This window comes from Labeo rohita, chromosome 5 (assembly GCF_022985175.1).
Source record: "Labeo rohita strain BAU-BD-2019 chromosome 5, IGBB_LRoh.1.0, whole genome shotgun sequence".
NCBI classification, from domain to species: domain Eukaryota; kingdom Metazoa; phylum Chordata; class Actinopteri; order Cypriniformes; family Cyprinidae; genus Labeo; species Labeo rohita.
In genome coordinates this window covers 44,455,829-44,480,337 of record NC_066873.1, presented here as the reverse complement: position 1 = coordinate 44,480,337, position 24,509 = coordinate 44,455,829, and the positions used below count along the sequence as shown (strand labels likewise).

Here is a 24,509-nt window from a genome sequence, read left to right as displayed (position 1 = left end):
ACACACACACACATTTACTCACTCACAAAGACGCGTATGAGTGAAAGAGAGCGGCATGGGGCAACACATACAGAGAAACGCAGCAAACACACCCTGACTGGCACTACATAAAAGACAGACACGCCCACTTCCTGTGCACCGTATGAATGCATTCCATCTCCAATCAAACTCTCTCTGATGATGATGATGATGATGATGAGGGATGTCCTGCATACAAAGCTGCTCATTCTTCTCTCCTTATCACACACACGATAACATCAGCCCGTAAAAAACACTGGGACGAGAGACGACGCTACAGCAACACATGCCAGAAAATTCCTTTTCTTTAGTTTAGAGGGTTTAGTGTGTGTCTGACTTACAGCTGCAAGGCAAAAGGAAGTCCGATGTTTTTATTACGTTTAATGAGTTCACTAATTATCCTGAAACTCTGATTCATATAATTAACTAAATCTAAGTTTATATAAAAAGTTTCTTCTGCTCACCAAGAATGCATTTATTTGATTAAAAATATAGTAAAAACAGTCAAATTCTGAAATATTATTGCCATTTCAAATAACTGGTTTCAGTGTGAATATATTTTAAAATGGAATTTATTTCTGTGATCAAAGCTGAATTTTCAGCATCATTACTCCAGTCTTCAGCGTCTCATGATCCTTCAGAAATCATTGGGATAGAAACAGCAGATCTCAGCTCATTCACTCATTTCCTGTGGTGTAATAGAGGATGCGGCGCTCATCCATCACACTTTACACAAACGATTCTCTTTAAAGTTAAGTGTTTGACAGAACATATAGATGTCTGAAAGCATCTGAAATATGAATATGACCCTGTACAGTCCCTGAAACGACAAAAACACGTCCGACAGACAGAGGAAAACACTGCTCTCATGCAGGACAAATGCGTCTCCTTTCAATTTGGATGAAGTTTCAAAGCTGCTAAAGGAACTTAAAGCATGTCAATGAGAACAAGCCAAGAACTCGATCTGCACTTCCTGAAATTCCCGACGCTGGAACGAACTTTAATCCGACGCTCTGCTGCACTCAGTTCATGTGACAGCAGCGAAAAGTCATTTTACATTAGACGAAATTAACAGTATTTTTACTGAAACTTACAAAGAACACTGTTTTTAAACACAGTAAAACAGTTGCATAATGCGTACTGTTACACAAACATGATAATAATAATAATAATAATAATTTAGATGAAATAGAAATAACATCTGAATGCATAACAGTTTGGCAGAAAATGTCAAAATGAAATACTAAAAAAAAATTAAGAATAATGAAAAAAAGAAATGACAATACAGGCTACTATATGCCTCATTTTGCAAAATATTTATTTTGTGGTGAAATATGATGCAGACATGTTTTAATAACACCTGTTTAGTTTTTTTACTACTACTACTAATAATAAAAATTAAAAATGTAGTATTTTTATTAAAACAAACACAATAGAATAATGCATACTGTTAAACAATAATAATAATAATAATAATAATAATAATAATAATAATAATAATAATAATAATAATAATAATAATAATAACATAGGCATTTTGTCCATGCCAAATATTTATTTTGTGGTTACATATTTCCTGGACATGTTTTAATGACATGTGTATTTAAATAAATAAAAATAAATAAATAAATAAATAAATAAATAAACAAAGAAACAAAGATAAATACATTTTTGAAAGTTTTAATGTTTTTTATTTAAAAAAGTATTTTTATTAATTTATTACAAATACTTTTTGAAATGCTGTAAAACAGTTGCATAATGTACACTGTTACAAAATAATAATAATAATAATAATAATAATAATAATAATAATAATAATAATAATAATAATAATAATAATATGAATGAAAAAACATCTGAATGTATACAAATTTGGCAGATAATGTCAAAATGAAATACTAAAAAAAATTAAGATGATAAAAAAGAAATGTCAATACAGGTTACTATATGCCTAATTTTACAAAATATTTATTTTGTGGTCAAATATGATGCAGACATGTTTTAATGACATCTATTTCATTTTTTTTAACTAATAATAATAATAATAATAATAATAATAATAATAATAATAACAACAATAACAATAATAATAATAACAATTTCAGTATTTTTATTAAAACAACCATAAACAAACAAATGCAAATCCACTGTAGAATAATGCAATGTTAAAAATAATAAAAACAATATAGGCTTCATTTTATTTATGCAAAATATTTATTTTGTGGTTAAATATTACCTGGAAATGTTTTAATGACATGTGTATTTAAAAATAAAAATAAAATTAAAATAATAAAACAAAACCAAATAAAACAAAATAAAATAAAATAGATACATTTTAAAAGTTTTAATCATTTTTTATTTAAAAAATTCCATTGACATTAATTAAAAAATACTTTTTTAAATGCTGTAAAACAGTTGTTGCATAATGCATACCATTACAAAAATAATAATAATAATAATAATAATAATAATAATAATAATAATAATAATAATAATAACAAGATGAATAAAAAAAATCTGGATGTATTTATGACAATTTGGCAAAAAAAAATCTAAATGAAAAAGTATAAGAAGTCTTATATAGATGTAATTTTGTTTATGCATAATATTTCCTTAGGGTTAAAATATTACATATTACAAAACATATTTTAGCATGTGTTATTTTAGTAAAAAAAAAATAATAATAATAATTTTAAAATATTTAAAAATGTTTTTTTTTTAAGTTTAGTAATCTATAAAAAATAGATTTAATAGTAAAAAAAAAAATAAATAAAAAAATAAAAAATTGTTACCTTGTAAAATACTACTTTTTAAAGTATTGTAAACACATATTGTATAATCCATCCAGTTACACAATGTTTATAAACAGTACTGTGTATGAAGTACGTTTGTGTATTAGTACTGATATCCAATCATCTGTGTGATGACGTACCATATGCCAATGTCAAAGAACACAAAGAAAGATGGAGTGAGAGAATAAGGCTGTAAAAGACAGCCTGAGTTTGAGCTCTGAGAGAAACACGGCCAAAGCGACAGATTTACACGTGTGTGTTTGAGGATTTCCCTCTTTAAACTCACTTCCTGAGCCTGTGCCGCCCACCACGGGTCACGCAAACATACAGCGCACACGCAAGTTTGAACAAGCAGAGCAGAGCCCAACCCAATCACTAATGAGAGCTCCTTAATAGACGCTCAATCAGATTGAATGGACAATAAAAGCAACAATTCATTCTAAGAATAGACTCACAGAGAATAAGACCTCAGGAATCTCATATGCGTCTCAACAATGTCTCAAACTGTGCTCAAATTTGCTAAAACACAAAAGTCTGCAATCAAAAGTCTCAATAGAATTTTTTCCTCATTGAATGATCTGCCGCTGTACATCCATTTTTACAGCTTTTACTGTAAAAAAAAAAAAAAAAAAAAAAAAAAATATATATATATATTTTGGAAGACATTCTGAACAATTTTCAAATTTAAATAAGCAATTCAAATGCTCAAAACAAACAAACAAACCAAAAAAAACCCACACACAGCATCAAGATGTAAATTTAAATTAATATGAATATACTCTAACTCTAATATAAATTAAAATGCTAAAAAAACCCCACACAATTAAGATGTAAACCAAGTACTTAATTGAATAAATTAATATATTAAAATAATGACACAAATATAAATGAAAATACTAAAAAACTAATTAAGACGTAAAACAAAACATTTAAAGCAAATAAATTATTATTAAAATAATAAAATAATGTAACCATAAGACGTTAAAAAACAAAATCAAGGCGTAAACAGAAAATTTAAATTATAAATTATTAATATATTAAAATAATCAAACTCTCAAATTTAATATGTAAACTGTGTATTTAAATTAATAAATTGTTATTAATATATTAAAATAATTCTAATGCTAATATAAATGAAAAAAACCTACTTAAAGGAATAAATTATTAATTTTAAAATAATTGACGTGCAATATAAATTAAAATGCTAAAAAAAAACAAATTTAAGCTGCAAAGTGTATTAAATTAATAATTTTTATTAATACATTAAAATAAACTAACACTATAAAATAAATTGCTAAAAAACAACAATATGAAAACTTAGTGTATTTAAATTAATAAATTACGATGCAAGATGTAAACAGAATTTAAATGTATAAATTATTATTAATATATTAAAATAATCTAACATTAAAATAAATTACTAAAAAACACAATATTAATATGCAACCTAAGTGTATTTAAATTAGTAAATTATTATTAATATATTGAAATAATTCTAATGCTAATATAAATGAAAAAAATACGTAAATAAATTATTGATTTTCAAAATAACTGACTTCCAATAAATTAAAATGCTAAAAAACACAAATTTAAGCTGTAAAAAGCATATTAAATTAATAATTATTACTAATATATTAAAATAATCTAACACTATAAAATAAATTGCTAAAAAAACTATGCAAACAATGTATTTAAATTAATAAACTACGACGTAAGATGTAAACAGAGAACTTAAATGTATAAATTATTAATATATGAAAATTATCTAACGCTATAAAATAAATTGCAAGCAAAAAAAATATTAATATGCAAACTAAACTTCCAATATAAAAAGCTTGACAGTCAGTGTCTGATTTCACAGTATAGAGAAAAAGCAGCACAGACATTCTGCGAAACATCTCCTTATTTAACGACAGGCGCTATGCGTCGGTAACATCATGGCAGCGATTAAAAGCTCTCCTCCATCTCTTTCTTCACTTCTCCATCTGATTTCTCAAAGCAAACAGGATTAGATGTGGAGCAAAGGAGCGTTTGATTGAGGAGCGGGGGATCTGGGAGAACGGCAGCATGTCGAGGCACGGGTTCTGTCTCTTCCTGCTCGCTCTGACTCACGTTCCCACCGAAAGACACGGCCAAACACTCGCTCCTTTCATTCGGCATGAAAACAGCGCTTTGCGGATTAAGCGCTGAGCAAATATAAAGTCAGCAGGTCTTTTGGGAGCGTTCGTAATCACAATGAGCTGGAATCCCAGGCTTTTGCCTTTGATGGTTTGGCGTGGACCTTCAGCCCGAGACGCAGGGGATGTTTGGATTGTGTGGGAGACTATGAGCAGTTTTGGGTAAATATTTGGAGCTCTTTTCATACCGCCGGACTAGTCCAGACTGGGACGCTTTATGAAAGGGACGTACATTATCCGCCGCTCCAGTCTCTCGTTCGATCTGCCGAACTACGCGGCTCTGAAGGAAATCAGCATCTGGTCGGAAACTGCCGTTAAACTCCGTGATGTCTTCAGACGGGAACATTTGCATTGGATTGATCTGCGATGCAAATGGAGGAAGTTGCAGTGGAACATTTCAGTCACGAGAGTTTAATACGGAACTGCACGGCAGGCTTTTTTAACTAAAACTAAAACCAAAACCATACAAAAACGATAAATCAATACAAATATCAACTTATATAATATAATATAGTTGCCAATAATATATTAAAATAATTTAACTCTAATATGAATTATAGCGACAAAAAAATGAATATATATATATATATATATATATATATATATATATATATATATATATATATATATATATATATATATATATATATATATATATATATATATATATATATATATATAAAAGCAATGTGTAACCTAAAAAAAGCAAACTAAAGGGATACTTAAACAGTAATAAAATATTAATATTTTTATTTTATTTATTAATTTATTTGTATTTTATTTACATTTATTTATTGCCAGTTATAAATATATATATACAGTATATATATATATATATATATATATATATATATATATATATACACACACATATATACATAAAATAAAGCTGTTTTTTTAAACAACATTCAAAATATTTTTTCCCCTCATCTAGCTGGCATATTATTATTAATATTATTATTATTATTATTATTATTATTATTATTATTAACATATTTAAAGATGAAACTAAAAGGATATTCCTTTTTTTATTTATTTATTTATTTTAGTTTTTTTTTTACACCAACTAGATGGTGTGTTACTAATATATTAAAATTATCTGACTAATATAAATGATAATGTCAAAATAATATAAATTAAAATTCAAGATATAAACTAAAAGCATAAACTAAAATGATAAACAAATAGTAATTTATTTAAAATGTATTTAAAATTTACAATTATTATTCATTTATTTTTTGGAGCTTGGCAGTTCTAAAATGATTAAATTCTAATATATATATATATATATATATATATATATATATATATATTATTATATTATATTAAATTATATTATATATTACATATTTTATATTATATATAAAATAAAAATATATTATATATTAAAATAAAACAATTAAAATTAAACATTTTAATTTTAAACTTTTAAATACATTTTCCCCCTAGCTAGCATGTTATTATTATTATTATTATTATTATTATTATTATTATTATTATTATTAAAATGAACTCTAATGTAAATTAAAAAGTAAAAAAAAAAACATGATATCAAGCGCAGCAACCAAAAGAGTGTGGAAAATGAATAAATTACTATTAAAATGTTTAAATAAAATGAATCGCACATACAGGCCATATGAACTTTTATGGTGTTGTTTTTTTTTTTTTTTTGTCTTTTTTGGAGCATGAAATGTTACATATACAAGATATTTTTTAAAAAAACCCTACATATACAACTGACCAAAGCTTAAAAATGAAAACGGAAAATATAAAATATAAAGTAATATGAATATGAATGAACTGTAATATATTATGAATATGAATAGCATCTCAAAGAATGAAATGAGACAGCTGCACCGTTGGGAAACACGATATGATGTAAACAGTGAAATGATGTGTGTACAGAAAAACTAAACATTCACAACCATCAGACAACCAAAAGCCCTCAATTCAGCCCGGTCTTCAGTGTATTTATACCGTCGGCTTACTGAGAGCCCATCCAGAACCACTGGAACAGAACGCTTTGTTTTCTTGAAAGTCCTTCAGATGTTCACTAAACAAAGTCGGATCCGCAGCAGTAATCTGCCCAGGCCCATGCCGCTACCAAGGAAAAGACGTAAACAAGCGCTAAAAGTGAAGAATGGAAGCGGGACTGTGTGCGGTTTTCTCAGACGGGTTATTAACTCTGATTAACTCGTCTGGTTGTGTGCGATTGGTGCAGACGGCGTGACGTTCACACGCGCAACCGTATTAAACCCCGACAATCCCTTCGGCTCTGATCAGCTGCCGACCTACACAACATCACCGCTGAACTCGAAAACCTCCACTCGGAGCCAACGTCACAGCAATCTGCAGTGGAGAAGCCAATCCCAGGATGCACTGCGATGAACTTAGTGGAGTGGAATTGAGGGGAATGTCAATTATAAATACATTTTATGCACTGCTGAAAGTTTCAACAGAAAAGAGATTCAGTTCAATAAAATACAGACGTCAGGCCTGTATAAACTTCACTTCAAATTACTCGATTTGAAACGAGGCAGCAAAAACAGGTGAAAAATTGCACATTTCAGTGGAAAAGGTTCAAATGAATTTGGATTAGATAGATGGACAGATTCATAAATGGATGATATATCCATGATAGATGGAACAATAAGACAGACAGACAGACAGAATTAACGACAGAACGAATGATACATATAAGTCGATATAATGAATGACAGACAGAAAGAACAAACGACAGAACAGAAAATAAAACAAATGAAGAGTTCATTTGCAAAAACAGATAACTCAGTTTTTAACAATTTACATAAAAAAGTTAAAAAATACAGCTGACACCATAAAAACATAACATAATAAAAAACATGATTTTTGAAAATTGTAAAAAAGTTACCTGTTTTTTTAAATAAACCCTTTAAATGAACAATAGAACAAATGATAGATATAATGAACAACAGACAGAACAACAGACAGATTGAACGAACATAGACACAGACATAAGATAGACATAAGTAATAAAACAAACGACAGATTAAGCCTATCAAACAATTAATTGCGATTAATCGTATCCAAAATAAAAGTTTATGTACATACTACATGTATGTACTGTGTATATTTATTATGTGTACATAAATACACACACATACATGCATATACTAAGAAAAATGTTATATTTATATATAAAATAGTTATATTTCTATATAATCTAAATTATACACACACACACACACACACACACACACACATACATATATACATATATATATATATAAATATATTTTTTTAAATAAGTCTCTTCTGCTCACCAAGTCTGCTTTTATTTGATCCAAAATACAGCAAAAGCAGTAATATTGTGAAATATTTTTACTATCTCAAAAACTGCTTTCCGTTTGAATATATTTTAAAATGTAATTTATTTCTGTGCTCAAAGCTGAAATTTTAGCATCATTACTCCAGTCTTCAGTGTCACATGATGCTTCAGAAATCATTCTAATATGCTGATTTGTTGTTTAAGAAACATTTTTAAATATTTAAAACAGTTGGGAAAGAAATGATAGACATTAATACTTTTATTTAGTAAGGATGTTTTAAATTGATCAAAAGTTAACGACATTTATAATGTTACAAAAGATTTCTATTTAAGATAAATGCTGTTCTTTTGAACTTTCTATTCATCAAGGAAACTTGAAAACAATTCTACTCAGCATAATAATCATAAATGTTTTTGAGCAGCAATCATGTGACTGGAGGAATGATGCTAAAAATTCAGCTTTGAAAACAGGAATAAAGTACATTTTAAAATATCTTTAAATAGAAAGCAGTTAATTTAAATAGCAAAAATATTTTAAATGTTGCTGTACTTTGGATTAAATAAAGGCAGCAACTTTTGACTGGTATGTGTGTGTATTTATATATACATAATTATACACAGTACAAACACATACAGTAGTATGTAAACAAACTTATTTTGGATGCGATTAATCGTTTGATAGCCCTGTGATAGAACAAATGACAGGCAGAACAAACGATAGATATAACAAATAATAGAACGAACAATAGATACAATGAATGATAGAACAAACAACAGATTTTATATCGTTTGTTCTGTCTGTCGTTCATTATATCTATCGTTTATTCTGTATATCTAATTTGTTCATAATATCCATCATTTGTTACATCTATAGTTCATTTGTTCTGTTTGTAGTATCGATATATAGATATAAAGTAGGATTGAAAGAACAAACGATTAACAAATGATAGAATGAACAAAAGATAGAAGTGCAAACAATAGAATGAAAAAAATGACAGAATGAATATAAGAATGACAATACAAAGCGAACAATAAAGTAGACAGAATGAACAAGAGATAGATAGATAGATACATAGATAGATAGATAGATCGATAGATATTTGAAACAGTATTTTTCAACATTATAAGTCTTTACTGTGACATTTGATCAATTTAATGCATCGTTGCTAAATGGAGTTATTAATTTCTTTCATCTTACTAAGCCCGAACTTAAATTCACCTGTCATTCCATTTCTAATTCTCTGCGTGTTTTGCCCAAATGAATTCAATTTCAGACTGAAAGTGAGCAGATTCTTCAGTTGTGAATTGTGCACAGCCTGTGTAAGCAGCAGACAGAAGCAGCCCACTGGAGTTTGGAACAGACGGTTTGATGTTTTCAGTTTGTGACAGCAGCATCTGACATCTCTCACGTCCAGAGCCAGAGTCCTGAGGAAACGGCTCAAAGCGCCGAGCCTCCTGCTGGTGTGTCCCGCACCTCCTGTGCTTTCACAGACTCGCTCACACTGATGAGCGCCTCACTCGTCCAGCTAATATTAGCCGTGCCACGAGTGCATGAGGCTCGGAGGAGGCCGGCAATCTGCCTGACTGCTTCTAATTCACAACACGAGCTCCATCCAGACATCTTACTGAAACTAAGATCAGGAGCATATTCTGCACAAGTGCGCAAACAGAGACACACTGCAAGTGTAGAGCTTAATACATGCAATAAGAAACTGCACAAGAGTTTCAGACCTAAGATTCAAAAACATCTCATTCATATTTATGGTATTACAACCACACGCTCATTAACATCAGTGCTGATACTGTTAAGTAAAAATAATTAAAAAGCATTTTTGTGAACTGAAATAAAGTTAAAATAACATTTGATGAAAAACTAATAAACTACAACGAAGATGAAAACCAAAAATATAAACACCTTAAATAAAAAATAAAAAACACCTTGTTCAGAATTAAGATGTCATAGAAGCTCATTAACATCAATGTTGTTAAATCTAAAACTATTAAAATGTTTTGTCAACGGAAATAAAACTAAAATAAAAAAAATAAATATTAGATGAAATACTTGTACTTAAATGTAAATGAAAATTAAAATGTTGTCTTAGCTTCTAACTGAAATAAAATGTTTAAGTACTAAAATGACTAAAAACAGATAGAAATTAAAGCTAAACAGAAATATAAAAAAGAAAATGAGTATAAATAGCATAAAAATAATACTAAAATAAGGTTGCAAAAGCATTTTTTAATAAGCTGATTAACATCAGTGTTTTTTTTAATTAACTGAAATAAAAATAAAATAAATAAATAAATAAGATGAACATTACTAAATGAAAATTTGTACTTATTTCACTTATGACTTTTATGAAAATTCCTAAAACAAACAGATATAATTTACATCTAAATATAAATATTGAAAAACTAAAACTAATAAAAATGTTAGTCACGTAAAATGACTAAAACTGAAATTAAAATATACTAAAAAAAATCTAAATTTTAATGAATACATTAATAGTAAATAATAACAATAATAAATAACCCCTATTTGAAAGCAACTTCTCCTGCTCTTATGAATGACAGTATGCAGCCAATCACATCAGAGCTCATTAACATATTTAATACACAACTCAACCAGCCTGTTTCACTCAAGGGTCAGAGAGGGCAGAAAATGATCATGAAACGTATGATTATGATGTTTCTGGTGCACAAAACCTGGGCAAACATTATAAGTGAGCTTAAATAAATCATAACAATCTCCTGTAGTGTTTATGCATGTGTGTGTTTGAGTTTCCCATCAGTCTTACTTTATCCAGCAGCGGCTGGCACTGCGGCACTTTGCTCTCTGGACTCTCAAGTTTGACGATGCTGATGAAGATGCTCTCCTGACGGTCATCCTCACTGGTGTTACACAGAGACAGCGGGTGAGACTGCAGACAGACAGAGAGAGATTCAGATGTAAAACAGGCAAATGTGACTGAGATCCAACACAACATTTGTTCAGACTTGTTTTCCCAGAGGTCAAGCAAATGTTTCATGGATATTCATTTTGCAATTACACATTCAATGTACATTTATTCAGTAAGCATGATAATGTACAATCTGCTTCATGTGACTAAGTGGACTCAAATGAAGTCACTCTTTAAAAATCAAGCCAATCAAAAGCATCAGCAGCACATTCAAATGAAACACATGCATGAGTTCATGAAGCTGAAACTTCAGCATACAACGACTCTTTGATGTTAAAGAGGCAACTTCCTTTTCCTGTGCACGTGGGCGAACATTTGACTAATAGCTCCCTTATCGATGAAAACCAAAAGAGATAGAAGTCGCACAGAAAGAGAGAGAGACAATGTTGAAACGTTTTTAAATGGCCTATGAATGGGTTGTAGGCTCATGAATATTAATCAGGTGATTTGCCCAGTATACTCACTATTTTTTCACAACTGCAGCATTTAGATTTATTTAATAAATCAACAAAATATTTAAAGATATATCCTGTAGTATGTGACCCTGGACCACAAAACCAGTCATCAGGGTCAATTATTTGAAGATTTATAGAGAACTGAAAAGTGAAGAAACAAGCTTTCCACTGAAGTGTGGTTTGTTAGGACAGGACAATATTTGGCTGAAATACAACTATTTGAAAAACTGAAATCTGAGGGTGCAAAAAAATCTAAACGCTGAGAAAATCACCTTTAAAGTTGTCCAAATGAAGTTCTTACTATTACGAATTAAAAATTAAGCTTTGATATATTTATGGTAGAAAATGTACAAAATATCTTCATGGAACATGATCTTTACCTAATATCCTAAAGGTTTTTGGCAAAAAAAGAAAAAGAAAAAAAAAAGATAATTCTGACCCATGCAATGTATTTTTGGCTACTGCTACAAATATACCCGTGCTACTTAAGACTGGTTTTGTGGTCCAGGGTCACATATGTCCTGGCATACAGTCTTAACACAAACACAGAAGTGGATTATGAAAGTACGCAAATCTGGACACAACCATGGACGCACTGGACCCTTCCCCAAATAACCCTCCAGCAGCGGGACGGTTCCCGTGGGATGCACAGGCTGGCCGTGACCCGCCTCGCCCGGCTCTCACCCGCCAGCGTCCCTTCATCCCGCTCAACGGAGCGGAAATCCCAGCGTGAAACTGAGCCGTGACATCAGCAGCTGGCAGATCAGCAGAGAGACGCTGATGTCATGCGCGCAGAAGGGCTGGTGCACGTCAATCAAACCCAGAGATGATGGAAAGACGGAGAAGGAAAACAGAGGAGAAACACTGAAGTGCATGAACAGAATCGTGCCCCTAAAGGTCAGAGGTCAGGTGCTCCGATTGTCTTAAGGATGTCTTCTCACTTTCAACAGACTGTCAGTGAAGTGATCATACACATGCACGATTACAGCAGAAAAATGTACGCTTTATTTTTGTATATGTATATTATGGAAGCATGTTTTTGCCAAAGAATAAAAAAACAAAAAAGATAATTGCGACTCTTGGACAGAATTTGTAAATTTTTTCCTTACTTTTTTTCACCTTCATTCAATTTAATATTTATGTATTTATTTATTTATATAATGCCAAATCAGTACCAAAGTCTATAAATCTTTTTTCATCACGATTTTCAATTTTTTTTTTAAATTTATTTATGTACATATGTATACATGCATTTGTGTATTTATTTATTTGTTTCCAAATCAGCATTTTTTGAGAATTATGACATCACAATCATAAGCTGATTAACAGTGTTTTTTTAATTAATTGAAATTAAAGTAAAATAAATAAATAAGATGAAAAACTTTTATGAACATTACTAAATAATTTTTTTTACTTATTTCACTTATTACTTTTATGAAAATTCCTAAAACAAACAGATATAATTTACATCTAAACATAAATATTTAAAAACTAAAACTAATAAAAATGTTACAGTCACGTAAAATTACTAAAACTTATAAATACTAAAAACATAAAAAAGAAATCTAAATTTTAATGAATACATTAATAGTAATAGACAGTCAGCATCGACGCCTACACATTGTTTATTTGTTGTTGTTGTGTTTATTTATTTATATATATTTTTTTCATTTAATCCCAGTATCAAAAGCTGTATTTTGTCCCTATTTTCTAGTTTATTTAATTACTATTATACTATATATATTTTTTTCCACCTCACAGTTCTGATCACAATTCTAACTTTTCGTCTCAGAGTTGCAGAAAAAAAGTCATAATTGTGAGATAAAAAGTTGATATGACTTTAATTCAATACTATATATATATTGAATTAAGGTTGATATGGCCTTAATTATATTATATATTTTTCATGCAGTATTACTCTTAATTATATTATATTTATTTTTTTTTTTTTTTTTTTTACACATTTATTTATTCATATTATTTCGCAAGGATGCACTACACTGATAAAAAAAAAAAATAAGTTAAAAAATGATTTATTTTTATATTTATATTCTGCAATGATGCATTAAATTGATTAAAAAATAACAGTAAAACAGTACAAATATTAAAAGTTTTATAATGCATATAACTTATCAAGGCCGCATTTATTTGACCAAAAAATCTAGTAAAAACAGTAATATTGTGAAATATCATCACAGTTTGAAATAGGTGCGTTCTATGCGAAAATCTGTTAAAATGTAATTTGTTCCTGTGATCAAAGCTGAACTTTCAGCATCATTACTTCAGTCCTCAGTGTCACATGACCCTTAAGAAATTGTTCTAATATGCTGATTTGCTGCTCATCAGGAACATCCCTGTTTATTATGAATGTTGAAAAGAGCCGTGCTGCTTCATATTTTTTGCGGAAAGAATGATACATTTTAAGATTTACAGATGAATACAAAGTTCAAATAAACAGCATATAGTTAAAATAGAATCTTTTGTAACATTTTAAAAGTCTTTAATTCCACAAAAAAAATCCAAACTGTCTATATCTGCCTGAGGTTTGAGGATGTGTGGCCTTGAACAAAAAGGAAAAGAGGAAGGCAGTTAAATAATGGCTGGATTCAGCCGGTAGCCTCTGTAACACCACAAAGCCGCTCTCACGAATCCTCTCTAAACGAGTCGTTCTCATCAGTTCTGGAGATTCACGAGATTCTGGAGCCGCCGCTTGGCGTCTCGCGTAAAGCTAATCATTATCTCTGGCCGGCGTATGCCAGCCCTGTTTACCATCAAGAGACCGTCCAACGCAGTCTATCATCTCCGCTGCGTATTTTAATCTCACAAAGGGGCAGAGATCTAAAAACGGCATCGGTTCCGACCCCAAAAGACACATCTTCGTTTGGTTTTTGGAGGAACGGTGGCACACAAACAGATTATTGACAATGGTTCGAGCCGTCCGTACGTCTGTCTAAACCGCAAACCGGCTGGGGATGAGACGTCCCTTCCACGGCTTTGTAGTGGCACATAAAGACATTCCAGCGTCATCTCCACCACAGACAGACGTCTAAAAATACTCATAAATCAAACAGCCTTCAAAACAAACACAGGAGAGCAGAGATAATAAAGAGTTGCTGTGGTGAGAAAGTATTTTTGCCCTGTGGAGCTTCTTTCTTCTTATGCCAGTTACGCAGTTTGTTCATGTTTTGGCCGTTGAGCTCCAGCGCACCCGTTGCTTTTTTCTATCTCTGTGTTTATTTATTTACAATTTAATGACAAATCTATATATATGTTCCGTCATGCTGTTTTATATTTTATGTATTGATTTATTCATTTATTGCCAAAACAGCATCAAACTCTGCATATCTTGCTTGTCACTCTTTTCTGTCTTTATTTATTTATATGCATGTATGACTTTATGAATCATTTAATGTCACAAGTCTTTATATCTTTTTCCAACACGCTTTTCCAGTTATATATACACACACACGTATTTATTTCCAAATCAGAATCTGAGTCTATACATTGTTTTTGCACTCTATTTATTTATTTATTTATTTACTTACTTCATTTTCGAAATTTAAAAACAAAACTTTATTTTTAATTTTAATTTAATTTTTTACATTTTAGAATTTTATTTTCTTGAATTTCTAATTTTTTAATTATTAATTAAAAATTAAAAAGTAAAAAAAAAAAAATTACAAAAAAATTTCAAGTTTTACAAATTTAATTTTAAAAATGTATTTTTTTTATTGTATTGTATTTTTTTTTATTTAATGCCAAATCAGTATCAGAAGCAATGTATTTTCGTTTTCTTTCTTTCTTCGCTCACTTACTATTTAGTGCCAAATCAGCTTGAAAGGCAAATTATTCACATCTTTTTTCTATTTAATTTTTTTTACATAAAAAATCATTTTAAATGTAAAGTTTATTTTACATTTTTAATTAAAAAAAAAAAAAAAAAATAATAATAATATATATATATAGAAGTAGCAGTAGACGTGTGTGTGTGTGTGTGTGTGTGTGTGTGTGTGTGTGTGTGTGTGTGTGTGTGTGTGTATATATATATATATATATATATATATATATATATATATATATATATATATATATATATATATATATATATATATATATATATATATATATATATACATATATATATACACACACACACACTCGTCTACTGCTACTTCTGCTACTCTTTTCTATTTATTTATTTTTTGACACCAAATCAGCAAAGTCTATCAGCTTGAAAGGCAAACTATTCACATCTTTATATATATATATAAATAAAGACAGTCTATTGATGTCATTCTTAAATAAAAGTGTTGCCTAAGGAAATTAAAAGCAGGAAATTACAATAAAATAAGCTTTATAGTCAAGGAACATTTACAAAAGTCACAAAAAGGCAATTCTTTCCCCTTTCAGTAAATACATGAATAAGTGTTGTGTTTTCTATCTAAAAATCTCAGTTCAACCCTTCAATTTCCTCACTTCCTCTCAGTTTTATAGTCTTCATGCAGTATTACTCTCAGCTGGAACATGAAACAGAAAATCAATCAGACTCGGCCTTTAGTTTGCATAAAGAGGAATGTGTTTACAATGATGCACTTACGACCATGGCAACACTGACACAAAACATAATATTCACAGTACTACCTCGTAAAATGGCTAAAAAGCACCTCATGCAACACTGAAACAATATTTGGTCTGTGCATACATACATTTTGAAGCAAAACAACATACGCTTTCTGAGAATTAAGCTTTTTTTTTTGCACACCATTACCACTTTTTTTTCTTGTTTTAAGCATAAACTCATTTAATTTCTCAGAAAACAATGATTAAAAAGTCACATTGCTTCTCAAGTAAATGCATCCTGATGTAAGAATGTTTAGATATTCATACTGGAAAACAAGCAAGAATGTCACTTTTTGCATTAAAACATAAAAGCCCAAGTCAAACACTCTGTATGGTACAGTATGTCTGTGTTTATCATTATGATGGATGCATGTGCACATATGCATTGTAAAGATCTCAATCTAGCAGCTGATGCTTGTGCATGTGTGTTGTGTTGGTTTGTTTTGTGCGTGTGTTTGGATATCAGTACATTCATACACAGATACAGAGAATACATAGACTTCCGGCTTAGTGTTTACAACATGAAGCATAGAGAACATCTGCTCAAGGACTCAGACACGAGAAAGAGAGATTCTAGCTTTCGCCAATGGACGTCTGCTATATGAATTAAGTAGAAATCACTAGAAAGTCAAGCATCTGCTGTCGTATTGTGGAACACGGGAAAATGACGAGTGTGAATCACAGCGTCATATGAGAACTAGTCAGACAACTGCTTATAAACATTTTGGGAGATGATCAATACCCGAAGCCCTAAGGACCAGGAAATAATTGACAAACTACTTTCTTTCCTGTTTTGCCATGCTGCTTCTTAATGCTAGAGTGACACATATGTGACCCTGGACCTCAAAACCAGTCATTATGGACAATTTTTTGAAATTGAGATTAATGCATCATCTGAAAAATGAATAAATAAGCTTTTCATTGATGTATGGTTTGTTAATAACAGGACAATATCTGGTCGAGATACAACTATTTGAAAACTGGGTGCAAAAAAAAAAAATAAAAATCAGAATATTGAGAAAATCACCTTTAAAATTGTCCAAATGAAGTATCAATGCATATTACTAATATAATAATTCATATATGCATATAATGCATATTAATAATATAATATATTTGATATATTTACGGTAGGAAACTTACAAAATATTTTCATGGAAAATGATCTTTACTTAATATCCTAATGATATTTGGCATCAAAGAAAAATCAATAATTTTGACCCATACAATGTATTTTTCGTGGACAAAAATATATGTACATGCCCTTACCAATAAGATGATGTCTGCAATTTTTGATCGGTTTTTCTAAAGAAAAACGACTGTAAATTTATTTATTTATTTTTCTCTTCTGCTCACCAAGGCTGCATTTATTTGATTAAAAATACAGCAAAATCATTAAAATTGTAATTAAAATATTACTACAATTTAAAATGAATGTTTTCTACATGAATACATTATAAAATGTAATTTATTTCTGTGATCAAAGCTGAATTTTCAGCATCATTACTCCAGTCTTCAGTGTCACATGATCCTTCAGAAATCATTCTAATATGCTGATTTGCTGCTCAACAAACATTTCTGATTATCATTAATGTTAAAAACAGTCGTGCTGCTTCCTATTTTTGTGAAAACTGATACATTCTATTTTTCAGGAATTTTAGGAAGAACAGCATTTATTTGAAATAGAATCTTTTGTAACATTATCAATGGTTTTACTGTCACTTTTGATCAGTTTAATGCATTCTTATCTTTATTTTACTGAACACAAATATTTAAACAGCAGTGTAGCTGATCAAAACTGATCTTATAGAGCCAAAAAAAGCATTAAAAACAAGCCAAACAGCATCTGGAGAAAGAGATGAATATGGCTCTCATTCAAACATGTGCTTTTTACTAAAGTCTCACAGCATTTGTAAATACTAAGTCCATGTTGACTAGATTCAACCAATCAGCAGATAACTTTATGCCAAATTACTCAAAGTATTTATTTTGCCGCATGCTGATGTGCATCTAGCACTGATTTTCCCTGCTTTCTGTGACCGGTGAGTCACTCACTGAGCAGCGCCGGTCTAAAGCGAACAGGACGAAGTCTGGAAAAATGAGTTGCGAGATGGTTGGCGAGGCTATTAGAACTACAGGACTGTCAAAACAGGAGCGAGCTCAGATTACAGCCGTCGCCCTCGCCGGCTCGCTCCGGCTCCCATTGAGACGCACGGAAACCCACACCATAATGAGCCGACCATAATGAGAGCCCGAGAGTCGGATTGTCTGCTGACTCAATGAAAGGGATTAGAAGGTATTGTGGCGGTTTCTGAGAAGAGGAAAGGAGAGGAGACGACGTAAAATGGAAGCCGATAGAGGCGACCGGGTAACTTCACCTGCAGAAATCGTCAGGACGTTCCTCTCATTCGAACGCTGAATGAGCCAGTGAATTACGGCCGCAGCGGCTCACAGGTGGAAGACACGCAACTCTAACGCATATTAGAAAACAGATACGCCGCAGTAAAAATAAAGCAATAACATGAGAGCATTACACTGATCTTACCACAGGTAAAGGGTGACTACGCATGATAATACACACTATTATTATCATCATCATTTTTGTGCATAACAAGTAAATAGTTGAAGTGCATAGTTGAATATACCCAACTTTCTTCATCAGATTTGGAGAAATGTTGCATCCCATCATTTGCTCATGCATGGATCCTCTGCAGTGAATGGGTGCCGTCAGAATGAGAGTCCAAACAGCTGATAAAAAAAAAAAAAAACTTAACAATAATACACAAGTAATCCACACCACTCCAGTCCATCAGTTAAAGACAAAAGCGTGTTTGTAAGAAACAATTGCAATATTTAAGGTGTTTTTCAAACTTCAAACTGTTGTTTCTGGCTAAAAGTCCAGTGAAAAAGTCCTGTTTTCTCTCACATCAAAACCCACCCAGATGTCTGTTTTGGACAATGTTGATCTGTGCAGATTTCTCTCCTGATTCAGACCAGATGACTTTTTCACTGGAGGAAGCTTTATTATATATTATGTACTTGTATTTTAGTTTAAAATGTCTTAATGATGGATTTGTTTCTTACAAGCATGCAGCTTTTGGCTTCTCAAGACGTTAACTGACGGATTGGAGTGGTGTGGATTACTTGTGGTTTATTGTGGTGTTTTTATCAGCTGTTTGGACTCTAATTTTGACGGCACCCATTCACTGCAGAGGATCCATTGCTGAGCAAGTGATGGAATGCTGCATTTTCCCAATCTGATAAACAAACATATCTATTTTTGAATATACTTTCAGCAAATTTTACTTTTTGGGTGAACTGCTGATTTAAAAATCTCTAGAGTTTGGAACAGAGCGTCATTCCAGACGTTAGACAAATAAGCAAAGATCCTGACTGATGAATCAGGACTCAATGTCAGATGAGTGTGTGATAACACACAGGGTCAAAGTTCAACACTGTCACACACAAATCATCCAGCAGAGGGGGTGCACACACACACACACACACACACACACACACACACACACACACACGATCGGGTCAATGCAATGACATGCATTACTGCACCCATGACCTGTCACCATCTTCAAGGAGAAATGGGTCATTACACACAAGCACACACACATTTCACATGCACGAAACACACCTGCACCAAATTATCATTATTGCCAACAAAGAAACACAAGATATCACACAATATGTGACCCTGGACCACAAAACCAGTCTTGAATAGCACCGGTATATTTGTAGCAATAGCCAACAATACATTGTATGGCTCTTTTATGGCAAAAATCATTAGTATATTAAGTAAAGATCATGTTCCATGAAGACATTTTGTACATTTCCTCCAATAAATGTATCAAAACTTAATTTTTAATGAGTAATATGCATTGCTAAGAACTTCTTTTGAACAACTCTAAAGGTGATTTTCTCAATATTTAGATTTTTTTTTTTACAATTTTAAATTGTTGTATCTCTACCAAATATTGTCCTATTCTAACAATGGAAAGCTTATTTATTCAGATTTCAGATGATATACAAATCTCAATTTTGAAAAATTGACACTTATGACAGATTTTGTAGTCCAGGGTCACATATGAGAAAAAGTGCCTCATTTGCTGAGCAAAAAAAAAAAAAAAAAAAAAAAAAAAAAAAAAAAAAAAAAAAAAGTTCAGTGGGTTCAATCACATTACAGCCGCAATAAATACAGTATGCAGATTAGATGTTATAGCATAATCATGATGAAGCAGCCAGATCTTTGTAACTTCTAATTTGCCCTCATTTTCTAACTTGAGAATACATTTCAGAATATGTTGCATTCCCAACAACTCTTAATAAAATTATCTTTTTTCTTAAAAATGAGAGAGAACTTCAGAATAATTTGAACTTTTCCAAAGAATGTTCTTAAAAATAATCATAAATGATAATAACCATCACAAAGATAAATGACTTTTTGGCTAAAAATCTATATTTAGTAACAACTTTACAATATCAGCTCAAACAGGGCAAATATGAATTACTATATTACTAATTTTGAATTTTTTGCAGCATTCAGGTCAAATTAGGTAATTATTTCAAACACATTCTAGGAAAGCGTTTGTGTTATGAAATCACTTGGGGTACAACTTTTGTATTTAGCTTTGTACGATTGTACGACTGCCTATAACTGTTCATATTGTGAATTAATTTCAAGTATTTGACATGAATGGACTGTTTGTTCATATGGCCAGAAAGAAATGCTCCTAAAGATCAATTTCAGGGTGCATAATTTGCTGTCTAACAGCGTATTTGCTCATGTCACGCTCACACACACCAGCACTATCAGAACTGAGGAGAAATAGAGGAATTCTTCCTGTTGACCTGTTCCCAGTCTTGTTTGTTTCTCTTTCTCTGATTTCTCTCTCCGTTGGTCACAAAGGCCACACAGTCAGTTTCCTTTCTGAATCACTTTCATCCATCTTTTCCTCTCTGTACAATCAGAGACACGGCAGATGAAATCAAGACAACATGAAATACTGAAACAGACCTCAAACTCTATTCACAGATCTTCAAAAAATCTATTTAATTATACAGTCATATTTCAGCACTCTGCACACATGCAGACTTAATGAAGTATTGAAATAAATAAAAATCTAATGAATTCTGATCTGACTGAAAACGTTTTTAAATATATTAAGGTATTTAGTTGCGATGATTTATTTGTGATTATGTATTTATTTCATTTTAATTTATACATATTAAACATAACTATTAAAAATAACATACTAAATAAATAATAGAATGATTAAACATGCTATTAAACAAGACGTTTCCACTTAAACCAACCACTTTAGCTGCTTTCTATCTAGTTTATGAAAAGGCTAAATTATGCATGCAGTTATACAGTAATCAACATTTGAAGTGGATCAAAACCTTTCATTAAATTTGTCCTAAAACCAAAAAGAATACCTGTTCTTGTCTTTGGACAATTTTGATTAACTTTTTTTGATCCACTTCAAATGTTGACTACTGTAGTATGTGACCCTGGACCACAAAAGTCTTAAGTAGCACGGGTATATTTGTAGCAATAGCCAAAAATACATTGCATGGGTCAAAATTATAGATTTTTCTTTGATGCCAAAAATCATCAGGATATTAAGTAAAAATCATGTTTCATGAAGATGTTCTGTAAATTTCCTACCACAAATATATCAAAACTTATTTTTTAATTAGTAATATACATTGCTAAGAACTTCATTTGGACCACTTTAAAGGTGATTTTCTCAATATTTTGATTTTTTTGCACCCTCAGATTCCAGACACTAAAGTAGTAACAAATCATAAATCAATGAAAAGCTCATTTACTCACGTTTCAGATGATGTATAAATCTCAATTTCAAAAAATTGACCCTTATGACTGGTTTTGTGGCCTAGGGTCACATATATGTTGAGTATACGTTTGTCAAATTGCATGTTTTTTTTCCAGGTGATTTTTAAGATTCACAACATCATCCACAAAAAAACAGACCTGTGGGAAAATCAGACATATAAATACAGCCTAAATGAAGGATAATACAGTCTAAAAAAAAATGAAAAGTAAAAAATATAAAGAGAAATGAACTATGGACTAAACATCTGAAATGTTTAAGTTGTGCAGTTATAATAAGTGTGTATGAGAGCTAAAAATAAGGCCTGTGACAGTGCTGACGTCTTTCTCCGGCGTGTGGGAGTAACAGCAGATCTCTCCCGGGACTCCGTGCGGCCGAGGCCCCATAATCAAACACTGGAATGATGGTAAAGTGCGTCCGTACACAAACGGCCACATCAAGGCCCGGCTCTTTTATTGTTGTTTTATTTTGGAGTGTAAACACGACTCGCTCGCACAAACAGACTCCATGGCAACCAGCTGACCCCTGACAACCAATCAATTACTGACGCTTAAACAACCGGACAATTAACAGCTTCAACTGCTAAACCGATTTTTGTTTTTATGCCCTCATGGAACGTTCCTGAAAAAAAAAAAAACTATTGTGTCTCCTAAAGCAAACGGCAGAAAAACAACTTAAACTTCCAGTTACTAAAAGTGCTTGCCAAGTCAACCATCACTATTACTACTTCAGTTTTATTTTAGCATCATTCAGATACTGTTATAGTTTTTATTATGCATTTATTTTTAGATTTTCTGGTTTTTCTTTTTTTCTGTCATTTTTAGTAGTTTATGTCTATATAATTTTTATTAGCTTTTATTTCAGTTTAGTTCATTTTAGTACATAAAGTTACTAAAGTTGACATTTTATTATTACATTAAAAAGAATGTAAAATAGCAATAAATTAAATAAAACCTTTAAATATAATGGTTAAATTTGATATTCAGAACAGAACAGAACTAAAAATAAAAGTATAAAATTATAGAGCAGAAATTGTGGCATTCATTATAAAAAAAAAAAAAAACATTTGTGTGCTTGAAAGTTAATTGCATTTAATTGCATAATTTTCAGATGTTTAGTCCGTACTTAATTTCTCATTTTATTTTTTAATATTAAGTTACAGTTTATACAAGTTTAATACATATGAAGTTTTCTATGGAAATAAATTTTATGCAACTGAGACATCAAATGCATTACTGCATTATTGGTCGCTTTGAAATACAAGTTTTAGATGATGGAAAAAGGCAAATAATTTACCAGAAAATATGCAAGTTATTTTTATTTTTGAAACTATAAATCATCCTAGCTTTTTCTAAACATAAATTGACCAAAAAACTATTTAAAAAAAAAAAAAAAAAAAAAAAATTGCATTAGAATGCAAAATACTAAACAAATGCTACAGGATCTTTTCTCAGAACTAAGGAGCCGTTCACACACAAGTCGTTTTTCAAATCCGCCACTTTTCCATTGTTTTTTAATGTAAACACACTAGATGGATGTGTATGAACATTTTTAAGACACTGTGTCAAGTTAAAAGAATTTCAACTTTTACATACAGCGCTGCTCATCAATGTCAGTTCCAAAACAGTGGACCAATCAAGACCCTGGAGGCGGGACAAGCGTTGCAAACTTTTGTTTACAGTAGCAAGTTGGCACGCCAACTGTTTTATCTGACGCCTCTGTTATTTCCAATATTGCATCACATCTGAAAAGCACGTCTCGAGACACTTGCGTTCTGTTCTGCGCTTTTTTAAAACCATTCCTGAGAGCTGCATTTCGTGTATTTAGACGCAAAGGCGTGTCCTGTGTGAACAGCCCCTTACGGACCCATCATTTTCCTAGTTGCACAAACTGTTTGTGCATTTTTCTTTACAATAAATCACACTTTCTTTCATATTGTAATGCAAACACATTCAGGGATTTTAAAGTGTCAGGGTTCAAATACCACTCAAGTATGAAACATTGCTCTGATGTAAACATCCGTAAGTGTCATTGGATACAGCAGCAGAGATATCAAATGTTCTGAGTGGATTTATTGCAAGAGACACACACAGATGGGCTCATGGAGAAGTGAGCGTCAGGAATGCTCTCTCAGTGTAAACACTGCTGCGCCGCGCTTTGATGTCTGGAGTCTCTCTCCAGCACTAAATCCTCTTCATCGCTGCCGTGATCCCAACAGACAACAGGAGGAGAAACACAGCGTCGCACGACGGGAGAAGAGAGTTCATCTTTCCTACAGTAACAATCTCACACACAGCCTGTGATACACTTGCA

The 24,509-nt window shown here is 31.2% G+C and overlaps 1 protein-coding gene across 2 annotated transcripts in view; it reads right to left on the bottom strand.

The window, feature by feature from the left end:
* Nucleotides 1–24,509, bottom strand: part of LOC127165350 (E3 ubiquitin-protein ligase RNF43) — a 122,308-nt gene that overhangs the window by 26,019 nt on the left and 71,780 nt on the right. For both annotated transcript variants that reach the window (XM_051109853.1, XM_051109854.1), the window contains exon 2: nt 11,093–11,215. In XM_051109853.1, the coding sequence (XP_050965810.1) occupies nt 11,093–11,215 (123 nt within the window). The remainder of the gene's footprint in view (nt 1–11,092; nt 11,216–24,509) is intronic.